At 35.7% G+C, this 24,588-nt stretch overlaps 1 protein-coding gene across 2 annotated transcripts in view; it reads left to right on the forward strand.

Moving 5' to 3' along the window:
- Positions 1-24,588, forward strand: part of LOC150109283 (synaptophysin-like protein 2) — a 109,937-nt gene that overhangs the window by 19,324 nt on the left and 66,025 nt on the right. For both annotated transcript variants that reach the window (XM_090412391.1, XM_090412383.1), the window contains exons 2-3: positions 12,846-12,911; positions 23,907-24,025. In XM_090412391.1, coding sequence (XP_090268517.1) covers positions 12,852-12,911; positions 23,907-24,025 — 179 coding nt within the window. In that variant the 5' untranslated portion in view covers positions 12,846-12,851. The remainder of the gene's footprint in view (positions 1-12,845; positions 12,912-23,906; positions 24,026-24,588) is intronic.

Genomic DNA, 24,588 nt, shown 5'->3' on the forward strand with positions numbered 1-24,588 from the left:
TAAAAACACGACTAGTTTCGGCTTAAACAGCCTTCATCAGGTGAGATTATAAAAGAAAGAAAAAAGAAAAAACACTAAAACTTAAATAAACTATGAACATCATAGAGAGTCTCTATACATAATTGACATCTTCAGTCCTGTTCATCTAAATAATAACTTGAGCTACAACCTTCCAGATTGTCATTCAGCTGTAATCATGTACTGGTGTTCACGAGATGCTACTTTCCCAACAATACAACTAACGAAAGAACAGCATTAAATACAACCTCAACGATTTAGTGTCAATTATGTATAGAGACTCTCTATGATGTTCATAGTTTATTTAAGCTTTAGTGTTTTTTCTTTTTTCTTTCTTTTATAATCTCACCTGATGAAGGCTGTTAAGCCGAAACTACTCGTGTTTTTATATTAAAACCTTTTTACTTAAATCTCGGTTCTAGTCATTCAATTCTTTATAAAAATATCTATGTTAACCGAGTTCATGATCATTCTTTCATATATATATATTAGGATAACCAAGTAATTTTATAACCTTGGTTATTTTTACTCCTAATCCCAAGTTAGCAAACAGTTAAGTTTGCGCCTGAAACGTAGTTCAAGTCTAAAGATGGTACAACACCAGGGCAACTCATTGTAAAGGTAGGTAAAGCCCTGATCACTATTCTTAGTATTTCCCATAATGTAAAGCACATCTCATTAAAAGATGTATATTGCAATACATTATGGGTTGGGTCACTACCCAGACCGGTTTCAACCTTTTTTGAGGTTTTCAAAAAAGGTTGAAAAAATTGGTTTTCAACCATCTTTATTTAGACTTGAACTACGTTTCAGGCGCAAATTTAACTGTTTGCTAACTTGGGATTAGGAGTAAAAATAACCAAGGTTATAAAATTACTTGGTTATCCTAATATACAATATCCCCAAGTTAAAAATTCATTAACACACACACACACACACACACACACACACACACACACACACACACACACACATATATATATATATATATATATATATTGCCCACTAAACTATCTAATCCATGATTTTGCCATATGACTAACGTTCTGTTAAAATAGAGAAATGGCCATGTGACTGAGTGCATTGTGAAAAGTGAATATGGCTTTTTACTTACTTTTTATTGCTTACATTCTTCTTCTCAACGTGCTTGATCATATAAGCATAGCAAACAACTAAAGATTTACCTTATGTTTCAGAGTTATTTCTCAATCTCAACAAATTCTGTCTCCCCTTGAATTTTTGAATATATATGAATATGCCTGTTATATTTCTTAGAGTTTGAGGTTGTACTTAGTGGGAAAAAAAAACAATATGGTGGAGATTGTTCCGAAGAGTATAGGTAGATGGAATGAAGAAAGCTGATGAGAAGTTACTCGGTGTGTGTGTGAAGTTGGACAGTTTATGGGTGGCTAGTGGCTGCTCTAATTCTATGGTTAGGAGGAATGGTAGCAGCCAATTCAGATTAGCAATGTCTATGAAAGTACCTAGAGAAAAGACACAGTGCTGAAACAGAGCATCTATGGTAAAGTGACTGAAGGGAGTCTGTGAGGAAAGAGTCATTTATTAAGCAGATTGTCCTCTTCTGTATATCCAGCATTCTTAGAGAGGTCTTGGGTGCTCCACCCCAAATGTGAGAACAGTACTCCTACTTAGGATGGAAATGGAACTTATAAAATGTTAGGTGTTGAGACATAAAGTAATGTTTAGAATAGAAAAGAACACCAACTTTTTAGAGGCCAAGCAGGTTATGTGAGTAATATGTTTGTGTGCCAGGATAAACTGGATGTGACAGTTAACTCAGGAAGAGAATGTTGATCTTGAAAGGAAACTGGAACATTATCAAAAATGAGAGGGGATGGATTTTTCCAGCAGGTAATAAGGTAGGCTTGTTTTTTTTGGCATTGAAGCTTACTAAGTTGACTTCACCCCATTTCAAGATGTTGAGGAGGTTAGTGTTCAAGTAATTAGTTATGGAAGATCCTGAGGCATCTAACATTAGGGTGCTGGATGGCTCATCGAATGAAGAGTACTGTCATCGAAGCTGTGAATAGGATTTGAAGTTGGAGAAAGGAGGTCATTGATATGAAGGTGGAAGAATGTGGGTGTGAGCACAGAACTTGAGTTCTGGAGAACTCGAGAACTGGAGTGTGAGGCACTCCAGCACTGATGGGAAAATTTGAGAGGAAGCCATCAACTATGACACACAATGAATGACCAGTGAGGAAGCTGGAAATTCAATCACAGAGCATAGAAGAAAGGCCATAAGATGGCAGTTTGTTCACAAGGCCTTGGTGTCAGACACGATCAAATGCCTTAGGATATTGAGAGTGATAACATGAGTTTCTCCAAATCTTTCCATCGCCTGAGTCCAAAGGTAGGTGAGATTAGCTAGGAAATTGGCTGTAGAACGAGAATGGTGGAATCCATATTGGTGATCACTAATTACCTGATGAGTCTCCAGGTAATGCAGCTCGTTGTTGATAGCCTTCTCTATCACTTTTGAAAGTACTGAGGTGAGAGCAACATGACAATAGTTAGGTGCCTGACTTTTGTTTCCCATTTTGAGTATAGGCTGGATGTGGACTTGCTTCCTTGCTGTTGCCCGTAGAATATGGAAGTTCTAGGATGGGTGTCAGTTCTGGGGCACAAGTTTTGAGCAGAACTGGAGGAATACCATCTGGATCGGGAGTCTTATTAGTATCAAGATTAATGAGGGTTTTTCTGATGTCCTTTTGGTGAAAATTCAGAGGAGTGGGCAGTTTGTAGAAGTATGAGAGGTGATTTGTCTTGATCATTCAAGCAGGAGTTGGAGTAAAAAAACTTTCAAAAGTATCTGCTTTTTCCTTGGGTGAGGTTACTATACATCAGGATGCAAGTGAGGTGACAACATGGAATCATTGATTTTTTTTTACATAAGCCACATTTTTATCATGTATAACAGAGCCACATTTTAACCAGGGCTTGAATACAGGCTGGAGGTTTGCAGTGGAGTAGGGAATGAAGGCTGTTATTCCAGTGAGGATTATTTTGGTTACTACTTTAGTGATGTTTGGATCATGAAAGCGAAAACAGTAATGTGATATTGGAAGAGCAGCATAAAAATTTGAAGTCATCCCATTTAGCACAATTATTCACCATAGGGTGCAAGGCTGAGATTGGCTGGGCAGAGGACAAACTGTACAGAAAAAGACTCCAATAAGATTGTGTTTAGAGTTTCCAAGGGAAGAACAGACATCCACAGTGTATTTGGAGGGAGAGCTAGTCAAGAAAGGTCCAGTGTTGGAAGAATAATGAGGATTGTCTGGTATTCTAGTTGTATGTTGACTATTTGCAGTCATGGCTGATGGCAAATGGTTCAGCTTTCCTGTGAAATTGGAGTATGGGAGCTAGTTTGTGTTATGGATGTTAGTCCCCAAGGTGGACATTCTCACAATTTGGGTAATTGGTTTGTAAGAAATCAATTTTTAGTGATAGGTAGTCAAAAAGGACAGCAGAACTGCCAGTTAAAAGAACAGTCAAGGCAGCAAATGAAGTCAATGAAATGAGGTAAGATCTTGAGCCAGAGCAGATCAAGAAGTGGGGATTCTAAGTTGGATAGCCTTTGATAGGAAGGGATGGGGTATCAGATTTCACAAAACATGTTCCACCTTTTTTGCAAAATGCGTCATGTAGGATATAGCTTGGATGGTTGGGGTGGACTGGCCATGGAGAATGTCAACTGAGGTTCTGTTAGGAAAAACAAATCAGTTTTTGATATTTGTAAGTGGTGATGTATTTCACTAATGTTGAAAGTTTATTTTTCACTTGGTTGGACTATAATAAATTTAGTTTAATCCTTTATCCAAGTGTGAGCAAACAAAGTTTGCGCCTGAAAATATCTTCAGGACTGGGGTAAGGTGGTACAACACCAGGCAACTTGTTACAATGGTAGAGCAAGCTAACATCACTCCAATCTCAGTATCTCCCATAATGTAAAACATATACCCTTGTGGATATGTATAATGTTATGCATCAAGGGAAGGGCCACTACCCAGACTAGTTTCGACCTTTATTGAGGTCTCTTCAGTGGGAGCCAGGCCCAAGTGGAGATACCAGGCAGAAGCATTAGCAAGGTCATCTCTACCTATAGGAGTTGCCAAACGGTGTGCCACCTTTGTATTAAATTACTCTGAATTTAGAGAAAGATGTTGAAAGTTTATTTTTCACTTGGTTAGACTATAATAAATTTAGTTTAATCCTTTATCCAAGTGTGAGCAAACAAAGTCCTGAAGATATTTTCAGGCACAGACTTTGTTTGTTCACACTTGGATAAAGGATTAAACTAAATTTATTATTGTATTTCACTAATGTTTGTATTTATTCTTTGACTGTTGGTGAAATAGATATGAAAGTGTTTCCTATTGGAAAATGTTTTGGTGTTATTTTGGATGAATTGGGGAATGTTTTTATTTGTTCCAATTATTTTTATTTTTTTTTTATTTTTCATATTTAAAATTTTTTTAAGGAAGGTTTTCTTGTATCCACAGTTAAAACTAATATTTTTATAATTGACTTTCATGTGTAGGGTGGTTGATTCAGAAAAAGTATAGACATGCAGCTGGGATGAGGAACTTGGGGGGGATTAATTACAAAAAAATATTTTTGTGGTTGCCACCCACGAAAGGTTATTACCAAACCTATAGTACATTTGTATTGTGGGTGGGCTAAGAATGTTTTCCATTTTTATTAGTTTTTATATTTTTGTAATTTTTTATTTATTTTTACATAGTCCAGAAACCCTGCTCTGAAGACCAAACATGAAACTTTTTCAGGCATTTCAGGCCTTCAGTAAGCAGGGCAGTAGTCTCACACCGGGTGATGAAATTCATCTTCCACCTAAAGACAGTTGCAAACAACCATGCCAATGGCGGGATTTGAACTCGTGACCTGTTGGTTGGAGAGTGGATACGTTAACCACTGGCTAACTGTGATTGACAGTTAGTTCAAACATGCATTATTTAACAATACAGATTCTTGGTCAGGTCTCCACATTTAACCCGATAATAGCAACAACCATTTTTTAATGCTTACATTTGTCACATTAATGCCATCTAACTTAAATTGGTTAGAGAATGCTTATGTGAGCTGTCAAAACATAAGTATTAGTAATAATTTTGTGTTTATTTTGTGACAATAATTTTTTAGGTTTGTGCTATTCAAATTGTCAATTTTTTTGTATAATTATGTGGTATTTTGTTAGGATTTTACTGTCAGCATTATCTCCATATGTATCGATTATATTCAACATGGTGCCCACCATTTCGTAAACTAGTTGATGACTTTGTAGCTTGCTATGCATGTGATGTGACACATCCTGTTTAAAAATGTGGCAGGTGGGAATGTGTGCATTCAATGTTGGTAGTGGGAGTGCTGGTAGCTGTCTTGATCTTGGGATTTATGGTGGCAGAGATAGTGCTTAGGAAATGAGCGATTCTCAGTTTGTGGATGTCAGTGTATTGGATAATAGGGAGAATATTAAAGACCTGCATATAGATTTAGCCTTGGATAGTTTAGCAGATCGAGATGGTTTGTCTGATGGCCATGATTGTGAATGTCAGTTGAGAGCAGAATATGTGGAGAGAGAGAGAGAGATAGAACTCTTAAGAAAGGAGATGGAAGGAATGAAGATCTTGGGAGGATAGAGGTTGGCTAGTGTGAGAAGAATGAGAAGTGTAAGAGAATGGCATCAGAAAGCAAGGGAGAGATGGGAAGAGAAGAAATTGCAGAAAGACGAGAGTGTGGAAGCAAGGGATAGAGAGGCAGAGAGAAAAATTGGAAGAAACAGGAATAGAAATCAAAGGGTAAAGCGTATTTTGACAGGATAGGGAAGCTAAATTTGGTGGTGGAGTGTTACTCATTGTAGGAGATGAATTGTGCACACTCAGGGTAGAGAATATCAGAGAAAATAATAGTAATGGCTTTGAGAGTATATGGCATGAGATATTTAGTAGGATGTTGTTACAAACCAGGGAATATAGATGGTGGTGACCAAGAAATTTTAGGCAAATTAGTTTGGCAAGTGCAAAGTGCACAATCATTATGGGGGAACTTCAATTCTATTGATATAAACTGGGCAGAGGAGATAGCATGCAGTAATAAAGGAACTGATATTTTGGATTTGTTGAGGGACAATTGTCTGAAGTGTTGCAGCAGAAGGAACATTAGGATCAAGAGTTTGGGATTTGGTCATAGCACCAGAGTATTTGAGTGGCCCTCACCCTTTGGTGTAAGTGAGTAGTCCTGACCTGGAGGATGAATAGGCATGTGGCGGTATCAAAACAGAAGGACCTTATATGGAGTTATAAGGCAGGTGATTATCATAGACTTAGAAACCAGCTTGTAGCAGTACAGTGGATGTAAGAATTTCAAAGAGGGGTCATTAGTGCATGGGAGATACTTAAGAAAAAATTGTTTAAAGCAATGGCAGATTTTATACCTCGAGTATAGAAAATAAAGCAATTTGCAGTTAAATGGGGAATTGCAGAGAAAAAATTATGGAAGACATATAAAAAGAGAGAAGTGGAGAACAATTGTGTGAGGAATATAAGGCTCAGTCTAGGAAAGTGATTGGAATTGTAAGTAGAGTAAAGAATATTTTTATATTCTAATTAGAAAATTAGAATATGAGGAGAGACTGCAGTACAATCCAAGGAGAATCCTTAGGAGTTTTTTTTTTGCCATCAGGTGAGTAAGAAGAAAAATGATAGTGGATGGGATTATCTTGTTGGATGGAGATGGGAATCAGGTGACCAAAGCAGATGACATAGTTGAGCTATTTAATGATCACTTTATTCCATACTGATACTACAGGCTTTATTCCTAGAAGGATAATAAGCAAAGTGTTAGAAGTGAATGAAGAGGATGTATTCCAAATACTGAGTATGCTAAATGCCAATAAGGCAGGACTAGATTGAATTTCACTGCATGTTTTAAGGGAATGTGCTCTTGTTTTAGTAATCTGGTTACCTTTTACAATGGAGTAACTAGAGCAGGGGATGATGGTAAGGCGTAGTCATTTTTTTGGATTTTTCCTAGGTGCTTGATAGTTGCCATATGGGGAAGCAATATCAGGGAGTAGGAAAGTTACCAGTGGAGTTTCACAGGGTTCAGTCCTGGGACCATTGCTGTTCAATCTTTGTCAATAATATTGCCACAAGGAGATGTTCAGTTGTTTGTAGATCATGCCACAATTATTACTAACTTGAGAGAGTTATAATAATGCTCATGTTTTGGCCCTTCAAGAGGATTTGAATAAAGTGGAAGAGTGGGTTTTGTTATGATTTATATGAATGGGGAATATCAGTGTAATGCAACTAAATGTAAAGTTTTAAAATTTGGAATCCACAGATGGAATGCTTTATACTCACTTGGAGTTATACTGGAAGAAGCAGAGGAAGCAAGGGATCTTGTGGTGATTGTGGATAGAGATTTGAATTTCTGAGGAAATATTGCAAAGGTTGTGAAGATATTTCAGAATTGCAGCAATGTTGAGAGGAGAACATTGACCACCCATGAGAGATAGGTGTCCTCCCATGATGAGTCTTGTGAGTATGGAGGTCAGGAAAATACTATTAAACCATGATTATAAGTGTTTTATTTTTTGTTCTTTATTTACACATGAAAAAAAGTACATAACTTTTTTTGTGGAGAGTGGTTGGTAAGTTGTGATGTGTACTGGATGGTGATGGGTGCATAGTTATTTAAATTATTTGATGGTATTTCAAATTTGAATCGGCATTGTGGATCTCCTTGGAAATGTATGAATTACTCTTCAAGAGAATTTATGAAACTAAGGGATTTTGTTATCATTGAAAAGGAATCAAACATGAAGTGGCATATTGCAAAAGTAGTGAAGGCAACACAAATAATTCTTGTGACAACAGGAATATTGATAAGTAGAGAAAAGAACAGGTGTGATTCCAATTTATAGGGCTTACCATATATAGTGAACTAACTGGATTTGGTCTCCTAAACCAAATTTAGTGGCTAAGCAACAAAAGTGATTTCATAGCTATGAAATGCTATAGTAGGGAGAAGAGATATGAGACATAAGTTGATAGGTTTGTGAGTTAGTGAGTGGGAAGATTTTTGACAGATAAGAGATGGGGGGGGGTGATAAATAGGAACATTTCTGATAATTATATAAATGGTGTGCAGAATACAAGAAAACTAGAATTAATTTTTTGCTTGAAAAATAGAAGATGGGGTGTATTGCCATAGTGTGGTTTGCTGTGATTAATAAATTTCGAGTATTGTTGCGGATAAGTTATAGCAAAAAGGACAAAACAATTAAGCAATAGACTCTCTGTATAAAGCTTTGCTGTATGCCATGGATTCGGTTGAATATGGTTGTTTGAAATTAATTCAGATGGGTAACAAATGCAATATATTAGAACTGTTGGAAGTTTGTTACTTTGGCTACAGTTGAATTTTTAGATATCATGGAGAGCCAATGCTGATCATAATTTCTTCTAGATATTCATTCTTATTAATAAATCTGAAATAGACTTTGTACATTAATTTAATAGTCATATGCTTATAAATTATACTATCAATATAGAAGAATGTTAACAAATCTTGAATGACAAGAAGATGTACCTGATGATCTGAAATTTTGATAAGATTTCTTTATATCAGTAATAGGCAGAGACAAACAAAACATCACACACCTGTTTCTTGTACTGTTATTTAGGTGTAATTTGATTTTAAATTTACTCGTGTTTTTCTGTAACTGAAAAGTGAACCTCCTTTTAAAGCAAATACATTGTTATTTAAGTTTTTCACTTGGTTATGCTATAAATTAAAAATGCCAAGAAATTATATTCTTGTAGTTCAAGGTGTAATATGATAAGTTTGTGGCTAGTTGGATCTCCATAAGCAGCTAACTCCATGGAGGCTTTACAGTATGGCACAAAAACACTGAATAACTACAATGTTATGGAGTTCAATTATGTTGAAGTTCGGTACTTTTTTGCATCATACCATATATTAACTATTATTATTATTATAGTAGGTAAATATGACCTCTCCATTGCTTGTGCCCTAGTATCACCATTCTGGGTCTGCCTCCCCACTGATGAGACCTCAATAAATGTCAAAACCAGTTGGAAGCTTGAGTGATGAATGGCAATGCTGTAGTCCGTGAAGTTTTACCTGAGGCTTGGCTGTTGCTGTCACCCAGGGCCTGAGTGGGGGGTAATGAATGGCAATGCTGTTGCCTGTGAAGTTAACTGAGGCACGACTGTTGCTGTTACCCTTCCAGATGAGCAAATGAGCGGCTGTAGAGTCGCTCATTATTGGGTGATCCAGAGGATTTCACAAGTTTTGGGAAGAGATATCCCCGCACTTAAACAAAAGGAAACCGGTCTGGGTAGTGGCCCTTCCCTTAATGCATGGCAGTATACATGTCCGCAAGGAGATGTGCTTTGCATTATGGGAGATACTGAGACAAGGAGTGATGAGAGCTTGATCCACCTTTGCTGTGAGTTGCCAAGGGATGTACTACCTTACTTTTGTCCTGAAGATATTTTCAGGCGCAAACTTTGTTTGCTCACACTTGGATAAAGGATTAAACTAAACTTGTTATAGTCTAACCAAGTGCAAAATAAACTTCCAACATCTTTCTCTAAATCCAGAGTAATTTAATAATAAGGTGGTACACTGGTTGGCAACTCTTATAGGTAAATATGACCTCTCCATTGCTTCTGCCATAGTATCACCACTCTGGGTCTGCCTCCCACTGATGAGACCTAAATAAAGGTCGAAACCGGTCTGGGTAGTGGCCCTTCCCTTAATGCATAGCAGTATACATGTCCGCAAGGAGATGGTGCTTTGCATTATGGGAAATACTCAGACAAGGAATGATGAGATCTTGATCCATCTTTGCTGCGAGTTGCCAAGGGATGTACCACCTTATCTCTGTCCTGAAGATATTTTCAGGTGCAGACTTTGTTTGCTTACACTTGGATAAACGATTAAACTAAATTTATTATATTATTATAGTAGTCTTATGCTTGGAAGTAAAATGAGGATTTTTCTTTGACTTAACAGCAGTACGAAATATGCTTAAGGGTCAAAGCTATATAACTGAGAGGAGACCTCCACATAGCCTTTAAAGGAATGCAGAGAACCGACCAGGGCTTCTGATCTAATGTCCAATCTTCACCTTCTTGTGGTGCACCTTGTTGGGTATCTACCTGGTCCCACTTAAACCTATTGTTTGACTATGCTATGTAGATGATATGTTCGCTATTTGGCTGCATGGCCTAGACACGTTTCCTCAAACTTCCTTTCACACATAAACAATCAACACCACAGGATCCAGTTTACCTTAGAAAAAGAAAACAATAATAATCTCCCTTTCCTAGATACTCTGATTACATGCCAGCCTAATGGATCCCTGGCTTTCTCAGTTTACAGAAAACCTACACATACAGGTAGATACATTCGCCAGTGTCCACACCATCCCCCCTCCCAGCAATATGGGATTATAAAAACCCTATATAACAGGGCAAAATTAATCAGTTCAGATAACAGTGCTCTTACTACTGAACTTATTCATATTTTTAACACCTTTGTAGCCAATGGATACAACCCCCCAAAAATATTAAAACCAGTTAACACCCCCCCCTCCCTCCACAACAAGAATTACTCTAAATCTGTCACTATTCCTTATATTCATGGTACCTTTTGAAAAGTTAACAAAAATCTTAAAAAAATTACGACTTGACAACTTGTTACAATCCATATCAAAAATTGCCATCTTTTATCTGCTCTCCCAAGGACCAGCCACTTCCTTTAGACCTTCCTGGAGTTTACCAGGTCCCTATAGTTGTAAACTGTCTTACTATGGCCAAACAGACAGGGCTGCTAATATCAGGATATCTGAACATAAGAATTATATCTGTTTCCACTGTTATAGCCACTCAGGACTTGCTGACCATGCCTTGGACACCTGCCATAAAATACGCTGGAAGAAAGCTTCCTTACTACACTGCAGCAAGTTTAAATATGAGAGATTATTTTTAGAATCAGTCTCAGCCTTAAAGAAAACTCCCCAAACCTCAATAAATTTGGATGCATGAGACTACCCCAAATATGGGAGGCTTGCATTCTTAGAACATCAGCCCAAACAGCCAAGATTAATACCCAATTTGGCCCACTTAAACCTATTGTTTGGCTATGCTATGCTGAAGAAAACAACTGACTTCAGTTGTTTTCTTCAGCCATTTTTGCTCAGTGTTAGTGCCTGCATGCACATTTCATTACGTTTTATGTTCCCTGAAGATGGTAATGTAACATTACCGAAATATTGGAAGTATTAATTAAAGTTATTTAGTTAATATAATAATATATGTTGTTTTTTCCTTAAAATTAACAGTTATGTATTACCAATGTTTAAGCTTATCTACAAGAATATTATAATGATTGAATTAGAGAGACTTCTTTTTACACGAATCGAAGATTGTAACCAAAAACAGATCCCGCTAAACACTGGCCTTATTAAATCAAAAGTATTATCTCTTTGTAGCCTGGAAAGAAAGGGCTATCAATGAGAAAAAAAGAATTCCACGTTAGTGCTGGGTGATTTGAGCATTTCAAAGAGAGAAATAGCCTACATAATGTTCTAATCACAGGAGAAGCTACAAGTGCAGATAAGGCGATATTCAGAGATTTTGAAGAAAATTGTGTAAGAAGGAGACTATTGTGACCAACAAATATTTAATGTTGATGAAACCGGCCTTTTTTTAGAAGTGAATGCCTTCCAAGAGTTTCTAGCCAAATCAGAGAAATCTCAGCCTGGTTATAAAGTCGCAAAGTCGAATGAAATTACTGCTAGCAATATGTGAGCTGTTTGGAAGCACATTCTTCCACATTGTGCAAATGATTTTAGAGGCTTTTCAGATGAATCTAAGTTAATTAATTCTCATTCTGAGAAGTTGAGTGATTCAGATCTGCTAAATTTAGATACACAGCAGGAAAATCCTGATGAATATGAAGAAAATTTAATCACTGACAAGCCCCAAGAGGTTTCACAGAAACAATTTGAAAATAGTTTTCGTATAATCAAAATTTCTAAGCAGCAATGCTTAGAAACTGATCCTGGTGAAGAGAGAACCAGTAACATTTGCAGAAGAGGCAATAGGGCCATACCATCAGTTCTATGAAAAAAAGAAACAGAATGCCTGCCAAACTACTTTAGCTCAATTCTTTGTTAAGAAGCAGAATAATAAATTTATATTCTGAATATGTTTTATTGTCTTTCAGCTTTGTGGGTTTCCTTTAACTAGGCCCTAATTCTTTTATTAAAAAAAATTAAGGGTCAGAAAAGAAATCTGAGGAACGAATTATACATTTTCCCATAGGTTATTATATTCGATTAATGCCTGTTTTAAAGAACGTATTAGGTGCACTAATTGAGGGATTGCTGTACTCGTACAATAAATTTATGATTAATAAACTGTTATTATATACCTAATTTGCTGTTCTTATTCCAAAAACATTATCACAGTATGAAGTAAAAATATCAGTAACTAATTACTTTTATTTTCATATCCATCTAATTTTTAGTTTTTCTTGTTAGCAAAGACCAGCATTTGCTGTTTTATGAAAACAGCACTATTTAGTTATGATGCTTTCTTTCCAGGTTTTGTCATTTTCAAAGAATTGCCTTAAACTCATAATTTGACTTTTTTTGTTTTGTTTAGTTTTGTAAAAATTGTTTGTGATTGTCATCACTGTAACTTCAGCTACATATTTTAATAATTTTTTCCCTCTCTTTTTTCCAGACTGTCATGGATTTAAGCATTAGTGTGTTCAAAGAGCCAAGGGGATTTATCAGAGTTATTGAGTTTGTAAGTATTCATCCAGTACTCTTATATTTAAAAGGAGATGAATGAAATATAAATGATTGGGGTGCTAGTTGGAAGAATAACATGAAAGATTTGGGAGGGTGAAGAGAATGGTGAGATTGTCATTATGAAGGAAATCGTCTTCAAACAGTAATAAGCAGTAAAACAGGGAAAATGTTTAGAGTGATTAGAGATGTACCTGATGAATGGTGCAGTAGAAAAGAGAAAGAAAAAAGTATGGGAAAGTAAGATGTATTTAGGGTTGGGTATCTGGAGAAAGGGGTTAGTGAGAGCAAAAGAATTGCAAATTCAGGAAACTAGGACTGTTCAGGATATGCAAGTAAATATTCTGTTTATAGGCACCCTTGAGACAAATAATTATTAGAATGGGGAAAGATCAAAGAATGCTAAATATAGCTTCTTGGATCTCCAAATAGGACAGTCCTTTAAAAATGGTGAGGGCATCTCTAGAACCAAGGGAATATTACTGTATATACAAATGTCATAAACATCAATAACAGAGCAAAGAGTTCTTGTGTATTGGATGTTTTGACTTTGATTCCAAATCTTGTTCTTCCTAACATGGATTTTAGGCCAAGTGGCCTGTTCTGGTCTCATGCCATCTCTTTCTTGGTCTTCCGATTCTTCTTTTTCCACTTATTTTGTATTTGTATAATATTTTTAGTAGTCTGCTGTTGTCCATTTGATTTAAATGTTCTAGCCATTTTTGTTTATACTGTCTTATGTAGTAATTAATTGGTTTTATTTTCAGGGATTGTAAGATTTCTTCATTTGTTTTATGGTCCCACTTGGTATAATCAACTTTTTCTGAGGAACTTCATTTCTGCTGCTTGAATTTGTTTTTCATCTTTCCTTTTTATAGTCCATGTTTCGCTTCTATATGGTAGAGTTGGTTTTGACGAGACATTATATTATTATTATTATTATTATTCAGGCCTCCATGGAGTCAAAAGACTCATCGTGAGAGGTCCTTCATAAGAAACACAAATTCTATCAAAACTCATCGAAGGGGAGATTCCCCCCCCCCTAAGGAACATAAAGTCTATCATGCCACTCCTTAAACTCATTGACCGTTCTCACTCTCACCACTCCATCAGGCAATGCATTCCATGGTTCAACCCCCCCCCCATGCAAAGAAACCACTCCTCACCCTCTTGCTCACAGTTTCCTTTTGTAACTTACAGGGATGGCTTTTTGTCATCACTCCTTCCCGCTGTTCAACCAAGTGAAAGAACTCCCTAGTGTCAACCCTGTAACCATCTCTCAACAGTTTAAAAGTCTCAATCATATCACCTCTCCTTCTATCCACCAAACTCTGCAGTCCACATTCCCTCAGCCGATCCTCATAAATAACATTGTACAGTCCTGAAACCATCTTTGTTATCTGCCTTGGTACCCTTTCCCACAGTTAATTTATTCCCTTCAAAACTTCGGGACCAAATCTGAGAACAATAGTCTAAGTGGGGTCTGATCAGAGACTTATATAATGGAATGATAACTCTTTTATCTCTGCAGGTCACTGTCCTTCTCATTATTGCAGCAATCCTCTGTGTTACCTTCACCACCTTTGCAATATGTCTCCTAAATTTCAGGTTTCTATCAATCATCAACCCCAGATCTCTTGTCTCCCCTACTTCCTCCAATATAACTCCTGCCATAGAGTATGCAGCGTCCGATCGATGTTTCCCAAACCTCAAGACCTTACATTTTGCTGCATTAATCTGACTCCCCCATTCATTTGCCCATCTGTCTAGCTTATTCAAATCCTCTTCCAGAGCTACCACATCTGCACTATTATTAATAATCCTTCCCAGCTTTGCATCATCCGCAAACAACTGAATATCCCCTTGCCATCCACTGACAATGTCATTGATATAAAGGTTGAACAATATAGGTCCCAGTACTGGTCCCTGTGGGACCCCACTTGTAACCCTCTGCCTCCTTTAAACTGCCCCACCATACACAACTCTCTGATACCTATTGGACAGCCAATCCTGAATCCAGTTGACCAATCTGATATCCAGACCTATGTAATGCTATTTAAATATCAGCTTACGATGTGGCACCCAGTCAAACGCTTTCGCTAAGTCTAAGAAAATGGCAGTATATGCCTTTCTCTCATCTAATGTTCTTGTAACTTTATTATAAAAGGCTAGCATATTACTAAAACAAGAGCACCCCTTCACAAACCCATGTTGACTCTCACAGATAACATTACCCTCATCTACCCAATGCTGTATACAAATCTTCACTACTTTATTTGTAACAATTTTTGCTAGGTGACTCTTGAATTTCAGCTTCTTATCCACCATAAATCATTTGCAACAGCATGTTGACATAAGATCTCTGACATCTTTCTTTAATTTTACCACTATCCAAATATTTTTTCCTCACTATGTTACCTTCTCCATCTGTTTCAGTGCCTACTAACCAATTGCAACTTCTTCCATGGCAAGAATAATTTGTTCATTTCACTCTCTATCAAAGATATATCATACCCTGCAGATATAGCAAAGATATACCCTGCAATTGAGTGTTTTGCAGTGGAATTATGATAAATGCCTATTCCAGTTTTTTATTGTTATCTATGTATTTCATATAACTTACAAGTTCCTCCTCATTTGAAATATCTGTGGAAACATTTAGAAGAAGACTCACTATACTGGTGTGCTTATGATTTCCTTAACTAATTCTTGTTCAATAACATCAGCAAGAACTGACACATCATTTTTGTATTGCCTAAATTAATTTAATAAGTTAATTCCTTCATAATTATATAAGATGTTATCTCCTAGTAAATAAAACTTCTTCAGTAAATTCATTGGTAACCACATGTGATCAAATATCTCTAGAGTGAATATGATAGTGTTTTAAAATATAGACTGATTCTAGTGTGTTTTTGTACTAGTGTAAAATCTTGTGTAGAATTTTTAGATTAGATTCTTTCTATACCGATTTTACTTAGGAATTCAAATTAATTTAACATACTTGTAATTTTAGTTAATATTTAATTAATGACTTGCTGTACAACAACAAAGGACAAAGAAAAAAAAATGTCTGAATGAATTGTAACAATAGATTGTTATGACAAAGAAATCCCAGACAAGACTAAGAATAAGACCTAAGGCCATCGCACACACTAAGGTCAAGAATGTACGGGGTTTCCCCGCTTTAATGCAGCGACCTAAAAGATGGAGGGAAAGACCTATGAATACCCAGGGGAATAAAAAAAAAGTTGCAAGAGCCAAAGCCGAATGAGCAGCATAAAAGGAGAGACATCGAGAGAGGAGAAAAGAGAGGGAGAATGACAGAGGAAGTTTTTTTTTGAGGAAGGTCAGTCGTCATGAAGAGGGTTCGTTTCGGAGAAGGTGAGAGGAGTTAACTAGATGACCGCTTATGAGCAGAGGTCATTTTGATGGTCGTTGCTGGATAAGTTCATTTTCGCCCAGTTTCTGTACCGGCTTCTGGTTCGAGTATGTTCTGCTGATTCTAGGTCAAGGGACCCCATTCCAGCCAACAGACGCCCGAAGATGCTAGATGGTTCGTTTATGCAGTATAGAAAGTAAGTTCCGGATTTCCAATCACTAAGGTTCCTGATGATCTCTGCCTGTGAAAGTGTCGCCAATATCGGAAAATGGTGCCTGTGTGTGTAAGCAATATCAGAAGGAAGAGGAATATCTCGGGGGGGGTCAACTGATGTGCACTAGATGACTAAATACCAATTAAGGTATATTATGTGATTTAACTAAAGGCAGAGATTGCTCTAGTTGTTTTTTTTTGTTAGTATTGCTTCAGGACTGAAGGAAATTAGCTAACCATTAAGAAATAACTTGCTTAGTTGTGGGAAATAAGATAGTGTTGTTACAAGGTGAAAGTTAATGTGCGTAATATTATTTATTGTCTGAGCTTGCCTGTGGTATAGTATGTGTAGGTCTGTTATGTTGTAATGACTTAAGTATAGGCATAAATATTACCTTAGCCTGTTTTCTTAAAGGAGAAATGTTGAACTAGATTGGATAATTTAAGATCTAAGTTAATATTGCTGAGAAGTATAGAGTCGGGGGAAAAAGACTGTGTGCTTAGTGTTAACTTTACTGTACTCTAATTAGCATGAATAAACTTTTGTTTGTCAAATAACTTGCCTGATTCTTATATACCAATGCACTTCTCATAAAAAGACCGAACCTGTGTGACCCAGGGAGATAAATGGGCATGACTGAAGAATAGAGTATTGCGTTGCTTGATATAGTGATAAATAATGAGATATTTCCATGCTTTGCTAAGTTTTATTTTTATGGAAGGATATTTAAGTCTTATCTGCGATTTCTGATGGCACAATCATAATAAATAAATAAATTTTTCAGAAATCAATATAGACAAACACTTACTGTTTAGACAAAGGGATCGACTCCAGCCAGAGGCAATTCCTATGTTTTAGAATTTCGTGCACGTGATTAAGCATAGTTACGACATTGAGAATGGGGGGGTCTAATTGAAAGAAAGGATTAACTGTAGTAGACTAAATCAAGCAACAGATTAAGAACGACAGTCACAACTGTTAAGTAAAATTAGTTAAGTGAGTTGAAAATAAACAAGATAAATAAGTATATATTTCGAACTAAGTAAAGAAACAAAACTATAAGAAAAATAAGTATAATATAGTAAGTTACATGAATAAGTAAAGAAAAGAAATATTGTAAATTTAAATAAGAATTTTAAAGAACATAAAATAAAAATCATTTATTTTTACACTAGGAATGGCTTAAATGTATTATTTATTATGTCATTTACTTTGACAAAGTTTGATATTTTAATGTCTGTCTTTTTGTTCTTCATATGAAAAATCATATTCAAGTATCTGAAAGTATTTACTTGTTCTAATATTTTATTATCTATCACTATTTTACTTCTTATTGAGTTTCACCTTTTATTTTTTATTTTTGTTTTTTCTTTAGATATTGTCATATTATATTGTTTTAAGATATCATTTAATGATTTTAATGAGCTTCATAAATCATCTTCTGATGTAGATAATATTTGGTTGAAGGAGGATATTAGCAGAGAGCTGGATAAGGGAGGGGTGTTGCCAATGATGATAAAAGTATTCAGGTAGGTACTGTTGAAGACTGCTTATTTGACTCTCTGGTAAGAATAAAGCCAACAGAAAAGGGAGATGTAGATGATACGAATTGCAATTCCTCCATAATAACTACTTTCCCTGTTCTTAGTGAGAACAAGGAAAGTGATTTTTATGAATGATGGAAAGGGCATTTTTATAACTGTTTGAGCTATAATTACTGCAAATAACATGCAATGGAAAGATCCAGAGTGGAGTGTTAATCTCGGTAATTGTCTATAATCAAGATAACTACTTTTCTCCTGGTTGAGGAAATTAATTGTAGTCTTTCACTGGAAAGTGGATAAGTTATGTGAAATTTTAATTCAAGGAGTATAGAGCTAGTGATTGGCAGTTGGGAGACAGTTTGAAGGAATACTTTCTGTGTATTAAGGCTTAAGTGCTGGGAGGACATCGTGTTGGAGATTTAATGGAATATTTGCAGCACTAAGAAAGGATTAAAAAAGTATAATTTTAATGCTTCCAATATTTTGTCCTGGTTCTAAGGAGTGGTGATTGCATAATATCATGAATTTCTTGACTTCATGATATATAACATATAGCCTCTCCCACTCAAATACCATACCCGTGCCTTTTTGTGGTAGAGTCTGTTATCACAAACGAGGCTCTGGTGACCAGGTATCAGTGGTATAACCGAAACATCTACACGAAAGTAAAAGCATTTTGCATAAAATGCATGTTTGTATGCTGAGGTAACAGCCCTACCACCAGAATAGACACTCTGTGGGCTAACAACCTGCAAGTCTGAAAATTTATATATTGTTTTCAAGTCAGATAAATGCAGAAATCAGACACTCCTTGGTATAGACTAAAGCTTTGAAAATCAGAACATGAATTGGCCAATGGAATGTTAAAATGCTCTATCAAACAGCAAAACTAGCACAACTAAGAAAGATGAAAAAATATAAAATCGAATTATTAGGGGTTAGCGAAGTAAGATGGAATGGTACTGGTATAATAAATTTTCCCAGTGAGAATGTTTCTTTATTCAGAGATGCCTAATATAACTGATATACATCAATATGGAGTTGGAATCCTCATGAACAAAAGATTTAGTCAAGCAATGATTGGATGGGAACCAATTTCAGAACAAATAACAGTAAATCTCAAGATTAAATTTGGAAGACTAAGAGTTCAGTTCTATGCCCCAACTGAGAATGCATCCTTTGAAGAAAAAGAAATTTTTTATAGTCTGCTTGATAAGACTTTGATGACACATGTTAACGAGAGCATACTTCTCATGGGTGACTTCGGTACTAAAGTTGGTACAAATGAGGGGCTGGAGAATGTAATGGGTAAGCGTGGTTTGGGGGAGAGAGAGAGAAATGTAAATGGTGAACTGTTGTTGGAACTGTATGGCAAATATAACTTAGTAATGGGTGTCGCAATCTTCCAGCATAAGAGAATACATAAAGTAGCCTTGGGTGTCACCAGATGGCAAAACACAGAATCAAATGGATCATATTGCCATCAGCCAAAGGTGTAGGAAAATGCTATTAGATGTCCAGAATAAAAGAAGTGCTGATATTCATAACTCATATCATCACCTAATAATAGGATCTATGCAGTTATATATTTGAAATAATAATCAGGGGACAACATTTAATAGACAGAAATTTGATATCGCTAAATGATGAAATGCTGAAGTCTACAATGAGTTTAAAATAAGGAAAAATACGGATATCAATTTTGATGATATAGAGGCTAAATAGAAAAAGGTTAAAAAAAAAAAAAAAGTCCTTAATGATACAGTATAACATATTTTAGGATAAACTAAAAGCAAGAATGGTTATTGATGGAAACTTGGAGACTAGTGGATGAAAGGAGAAAAATTAAAGCTGAATTATGTGCAAGAAATACTCCCAAAAGGAAAATGAACTTAAATATAAGATTTTAAATAAAGTTAAGAGAAGTGCTAGAAAAAATAAATGGCAGTGGTTTGAAGAACTGACATCAAGGGCACAACAACCTGCAGACAAGTATAATGGTAGAGAGTTGCACAGTATTATAAGATGACTTTCTGGAGAAGCCATGCAATCGAAAAATTCTAGTGTCAACAGAAGAACAATTGAAAAGGTGGAGAGATTTTAGTCAAATCTTGAACAATAAGAATGATAAAATACAAACAGAAATAAAAAAAGAATAGATGAAAATTAAAATTTGATACCAGCTCACCATTTAAATTGGAGATAAAAAAAAAGCTATTAAACGAAAAATGGGAAAGCAACAGGACATGATGGTATCACGCCCAGAGATTCTAAAATCTGACACAATTGTCACAGATATGCTCTACCCACTATTCCAAGATATCTGGGAAAAACAGACTTTCCCTAGAGATTGGAATGCATGAATGATAGTAAAAATACCAAAGAAAGGAGATTTGGGTAACTAATAATTGAAAGAGCATAAACCTGCTATGCATCATTAGCAAAATTATTCTTTCAAGAATCTTTGATATTTTCTACTCTTTTCTCATTCTCTCATCTAAAAGAAGAAGGAATGAGAAGAGAGTAGTCTGGTTTTAGGCCAAATAGATCATGTATAAACCATATTACCACCTTAAGAATAATAATCGAACAGTTGGGTGAGTTTAAAATAATTTAAAATTCTTTCCTTTATATTTCCTGTTTGTGGATTATGAAAAAGCCTTTGATTCCATTACATTGTGTGTGGAATGCACTTCAAAACAAAGGAAGAATGCCACAGAAGATAATAAACCTCATACAAGAAGGATATAACTAATTCCAATGCCAGGTGCTGCATTGGATATGTCACTACCCTTTCAAGCTGTATCTGGAGTGCAACAAGGATGTCTGCCATCTCCCTTATTATTTGGCATGTTTCATGACAGCCATGAAACATACCAAAAGAATATCATTGAAAATAAAACTTTGGGGATCTGGACTATGCAGATGATGTATGTCTAACTGCTCACAGACATGCAGATATCCAAAACAAACTACCCATGTTACAAGAAGCACTGAAAGTCAGTTTGAAAATGAATACAAACAAAAGAAATGAGAATCAATATGAACAACAAGACACCAAGTACAATTGAAAATGGAAAAATTGAAACCCCTTCACATTTTGCCTGTCTCGGCAATGTTTTATCTACAGATGGAGGAGCAACTAGAGATTTTAACATAGATTCAAAAGGCAAGAAGTGACTATGCTAAACGTAGTAGAGTATATGGAAAATGAAACATTCACACAGATACAAAATGATTATTATTATGTAACACCTCCAGGGAGTCCAAAGACTCATCGAGGGAGGGCACCTACTCTACAACTCTGTCTCTACCACTCCACCAACCGCAACTATCTTCTTCATCTACACCAATGACATCTACTGCCAACCACCAGCACTAGTATTTTCAGACAATCACAAACATCAATGCCTACAGCAGGATTCAAAGTCTTTTTGCTGGAGAGCAGATCTATGCTAACCATTTGGCCAACCAGGCTGGTAAAATTAAAAATATTTAATGCATGTATTAAATCCGTTCTTTTATATGGATGTGAAACATGTCTAGTTTCAAAGGAAACTACAAACATTCACAAACTGATGTTAGTTCAAATTTGTTGTGCACAAATTACTAACGAAGACCTGGAAAAAGAACAAATCAGCAGAAAGTCAACCTTGAAATTGGAAAACTAAAATTTAGATTGATTGGTCATACACTTAAAGATCATGAAGAAATCTGTTATGTCTGGAATGGAATTCACAAGGAAAGAGGGCCTGGGCATCCTAAAAATACATCGAAGAAGAAGAGTTTTTGCTGAACTAAGACCAATAGCAAGGATAAGGAACCGGTGATAGAAGAAATATTCTTTTCTTCTATCACAATTATTGTTTCCCAAATTTTGGGAAGTTTTATGCATTGATATTTATTTAAATTCGATTGCTTTCAGAGTGGCACCATAGATTCTTAAAACAATCTTTCCGTTTTGAATTTGCTATGGTGGTGCATGGTGGGTTTCTTCCAGGAGATCCTGAGACCATGTATTGATTGTATCCAATACATGGTCTCAAGGCCAGATTAATCATTGTAGTGATTGAAGATGTACAATTTGTGTTCTTCTAAACAGATAATCGCTGATCTACCTGTCTGTCTGAAGTAAGCTAACTTGCAAGCACTGAGAGAGAGAGAGGAGAGATCTGATTTTTGATAGAATAGATAAGGATATCAAGTTTCCAGTGGGGCTATTTTTTTATGTGCCCCAGATGTAGAAGATGGTGATGGCATTTCTGAAATCATTCTGAAGTGATGGCAATGGAATTGGGGGGGATGATTATTTTCCCTCACACCAAAAGAAGTGCCATTGCTAGACATAATGTACAACATAGAATGTGGAATATGTCACTTATGTAACCAACATCAGACTTGACGTCACCAATATCTTATCCCAGTTGTCACCTCCTAAAAGTAATTTATCTTCTGCTCAACTCACTGCTCTCAGAAAGTTATGGAAAGATAAAAGTATTGTCATCAATAGAACAGATAAGAGTAATGCCACAGTCATCTTAATCACACGGAATATAATTGAAAATGGATATTGTTCTCATTATGATCCCACAAAAATACAAGTTAAAAAAATAAACTTAAAGGTATCTTCCTGGCTCCCAGATATTACAAAAAAAAAAAAAAAACTCAATCCCTTTGGTACTTGACCCCCCTACCCCCTCCAGATATATGGTTTACCTAAAATTTACAAACCTAATTCTTCCCTAAGACCTATAGTAGATGCTACTGATGCTCCTTACTACAAATTCTCAAAACAGCTTTCTAATTAGTCCTTTTAATTACTTTATTTTAAGTACTCTATTAGTCCTTTTACTGGACTTACCACATCCTATATAAAAAAACTACCTATTTTAAAACTTTGATTCAAAATCTAACTTTAAATATGTGGGAAGGCTTATGTGTTTGTCGTACATGTTGATTATTTTTAACGGTATAGATGAGAACACAGACTAATAAGAAATTAACTTATTGCCTGATATTTCACTGGTATTCTATCCAGCATCTTCACAGAACGAAAACAGTTTGTCACAGTACATGAAACAACCACAATCCGTTATAACAATGGGACTAGTTTGAATAATTGTAACATATTAGGACTTGAGTCTTTCAGTTGCACGTTACAATATTTCAAACTAGTCCCATTGTTATACCAGATTGTGGTTGTCTCACATACTGTTTTTGTGCTCTGAAGATGCTGGATAGAATATCAGCAATAAGTTAATAAATAGTTCATTTCTTATCAGTCTGTGTTCTCATCTATACTGTTAAAAATAATCATTACTTAACTTAAAATAATACAGATATATTGTTATGCTTTGACATTACCTCACTTTTTCCCAGTATTCCCTTAAATGACACTTTAACACTCTTAAACTTTTTTCTTCTGATATCTTACTCTTTTTCTTTGCCATCAATCCTGGAAGAAACAAAATTTGCAAACAGGAGTAACCACTATGGGTTCCCCACCTCTTGCCAATTATTACGTGGAAAAATTTTTAAGTTCCATATTTTGTCTTGAGAGCACACTTTGAGATTATCTAATTTATCCCATCCATAGTAATAATTCCTAATAGGTGTGACTCATATGTAGCAAACAGTGGGTGCAACTTTGGATCTTCTTTGTGTTTTTGAAGCTTTTTTTTTGGGGGGGGGGGATTGTTGCACCATCTGCTTAAATAGAATTCTACCATCCAAGTGAGTTATCATTATTTTTTCTGTTCTGCTTGCTTTTAGTACTAATTATTAAGAATAATATAAACTGAATTTTTTTTTCCCCATTAACTTAGTTTAAATTTACTAAATTTGTAATTTCAGATTTTGGCCATATGTGCTTTTGCAACAACAGCAGGATTTTCAACAGAAACAAGCTTTAGGTTTATTTGTGATGAGAAAATGAACCGTACTATGCCCCATAAAGTTACATATCCTTTTGAGTAAGATTTTTATTCTTTTTTTTTCTTTTATTACAGCATTCACTTTTTGTTAAATTGTGGTTATGTCTATCAAAATATTAGTAATACTTAAATTCACACACACACAGATGGGATTGAATTTTCAATTTTGTATTCTCATATGGGACTCAGAATTTTAATGTGTAACTCAGTCAACCTTACAATATAATATCATTAAATGAGACCCCTCCATGGTGTTCAAGGACTCATCATAGGAAGGCACTCAATAAAAAAAAACACATTACACTTTTTAATCCTTTGTCTCCATGCAATATGCCCACCACCTTTTGCACATTGCACCATCTGCTGCAAACTAATAGTATTTTGGTTTGTGAACTGTGTATGATATCACCTAACCCATCCTCAGTTGGAGAGCTATAGTGGAGTGAAGAGCTCCACTGTAATATTCCATAGACATGACTGTCCTTGTTTTCTAAGTCATTTTATTCTCAGTCTTTGTTGCATGTATGTCTTTAAAGTGCCTTTGATAATGCTTGCTTGAGGTGGTAAAATGTCAACATGTAAATTTCTCATAAGCTCTAGCA

Source organism: Typopeltis vanoorti, chromosome 2 (assembly GCF_054136105.1).
Source record: "Typopeltis vanoorti isolate ZY-2024b chromosome 2, IOZ_Tvanoo_1.0, whole genome shotgun sequence".
Classification (NCBI taxonomy): Eukaryota; Metazoa; Arthropoda; class Arachnida; order Uropygi; family Thelyphonidae; genus Typopeltis; species Typopeltis vanoorti.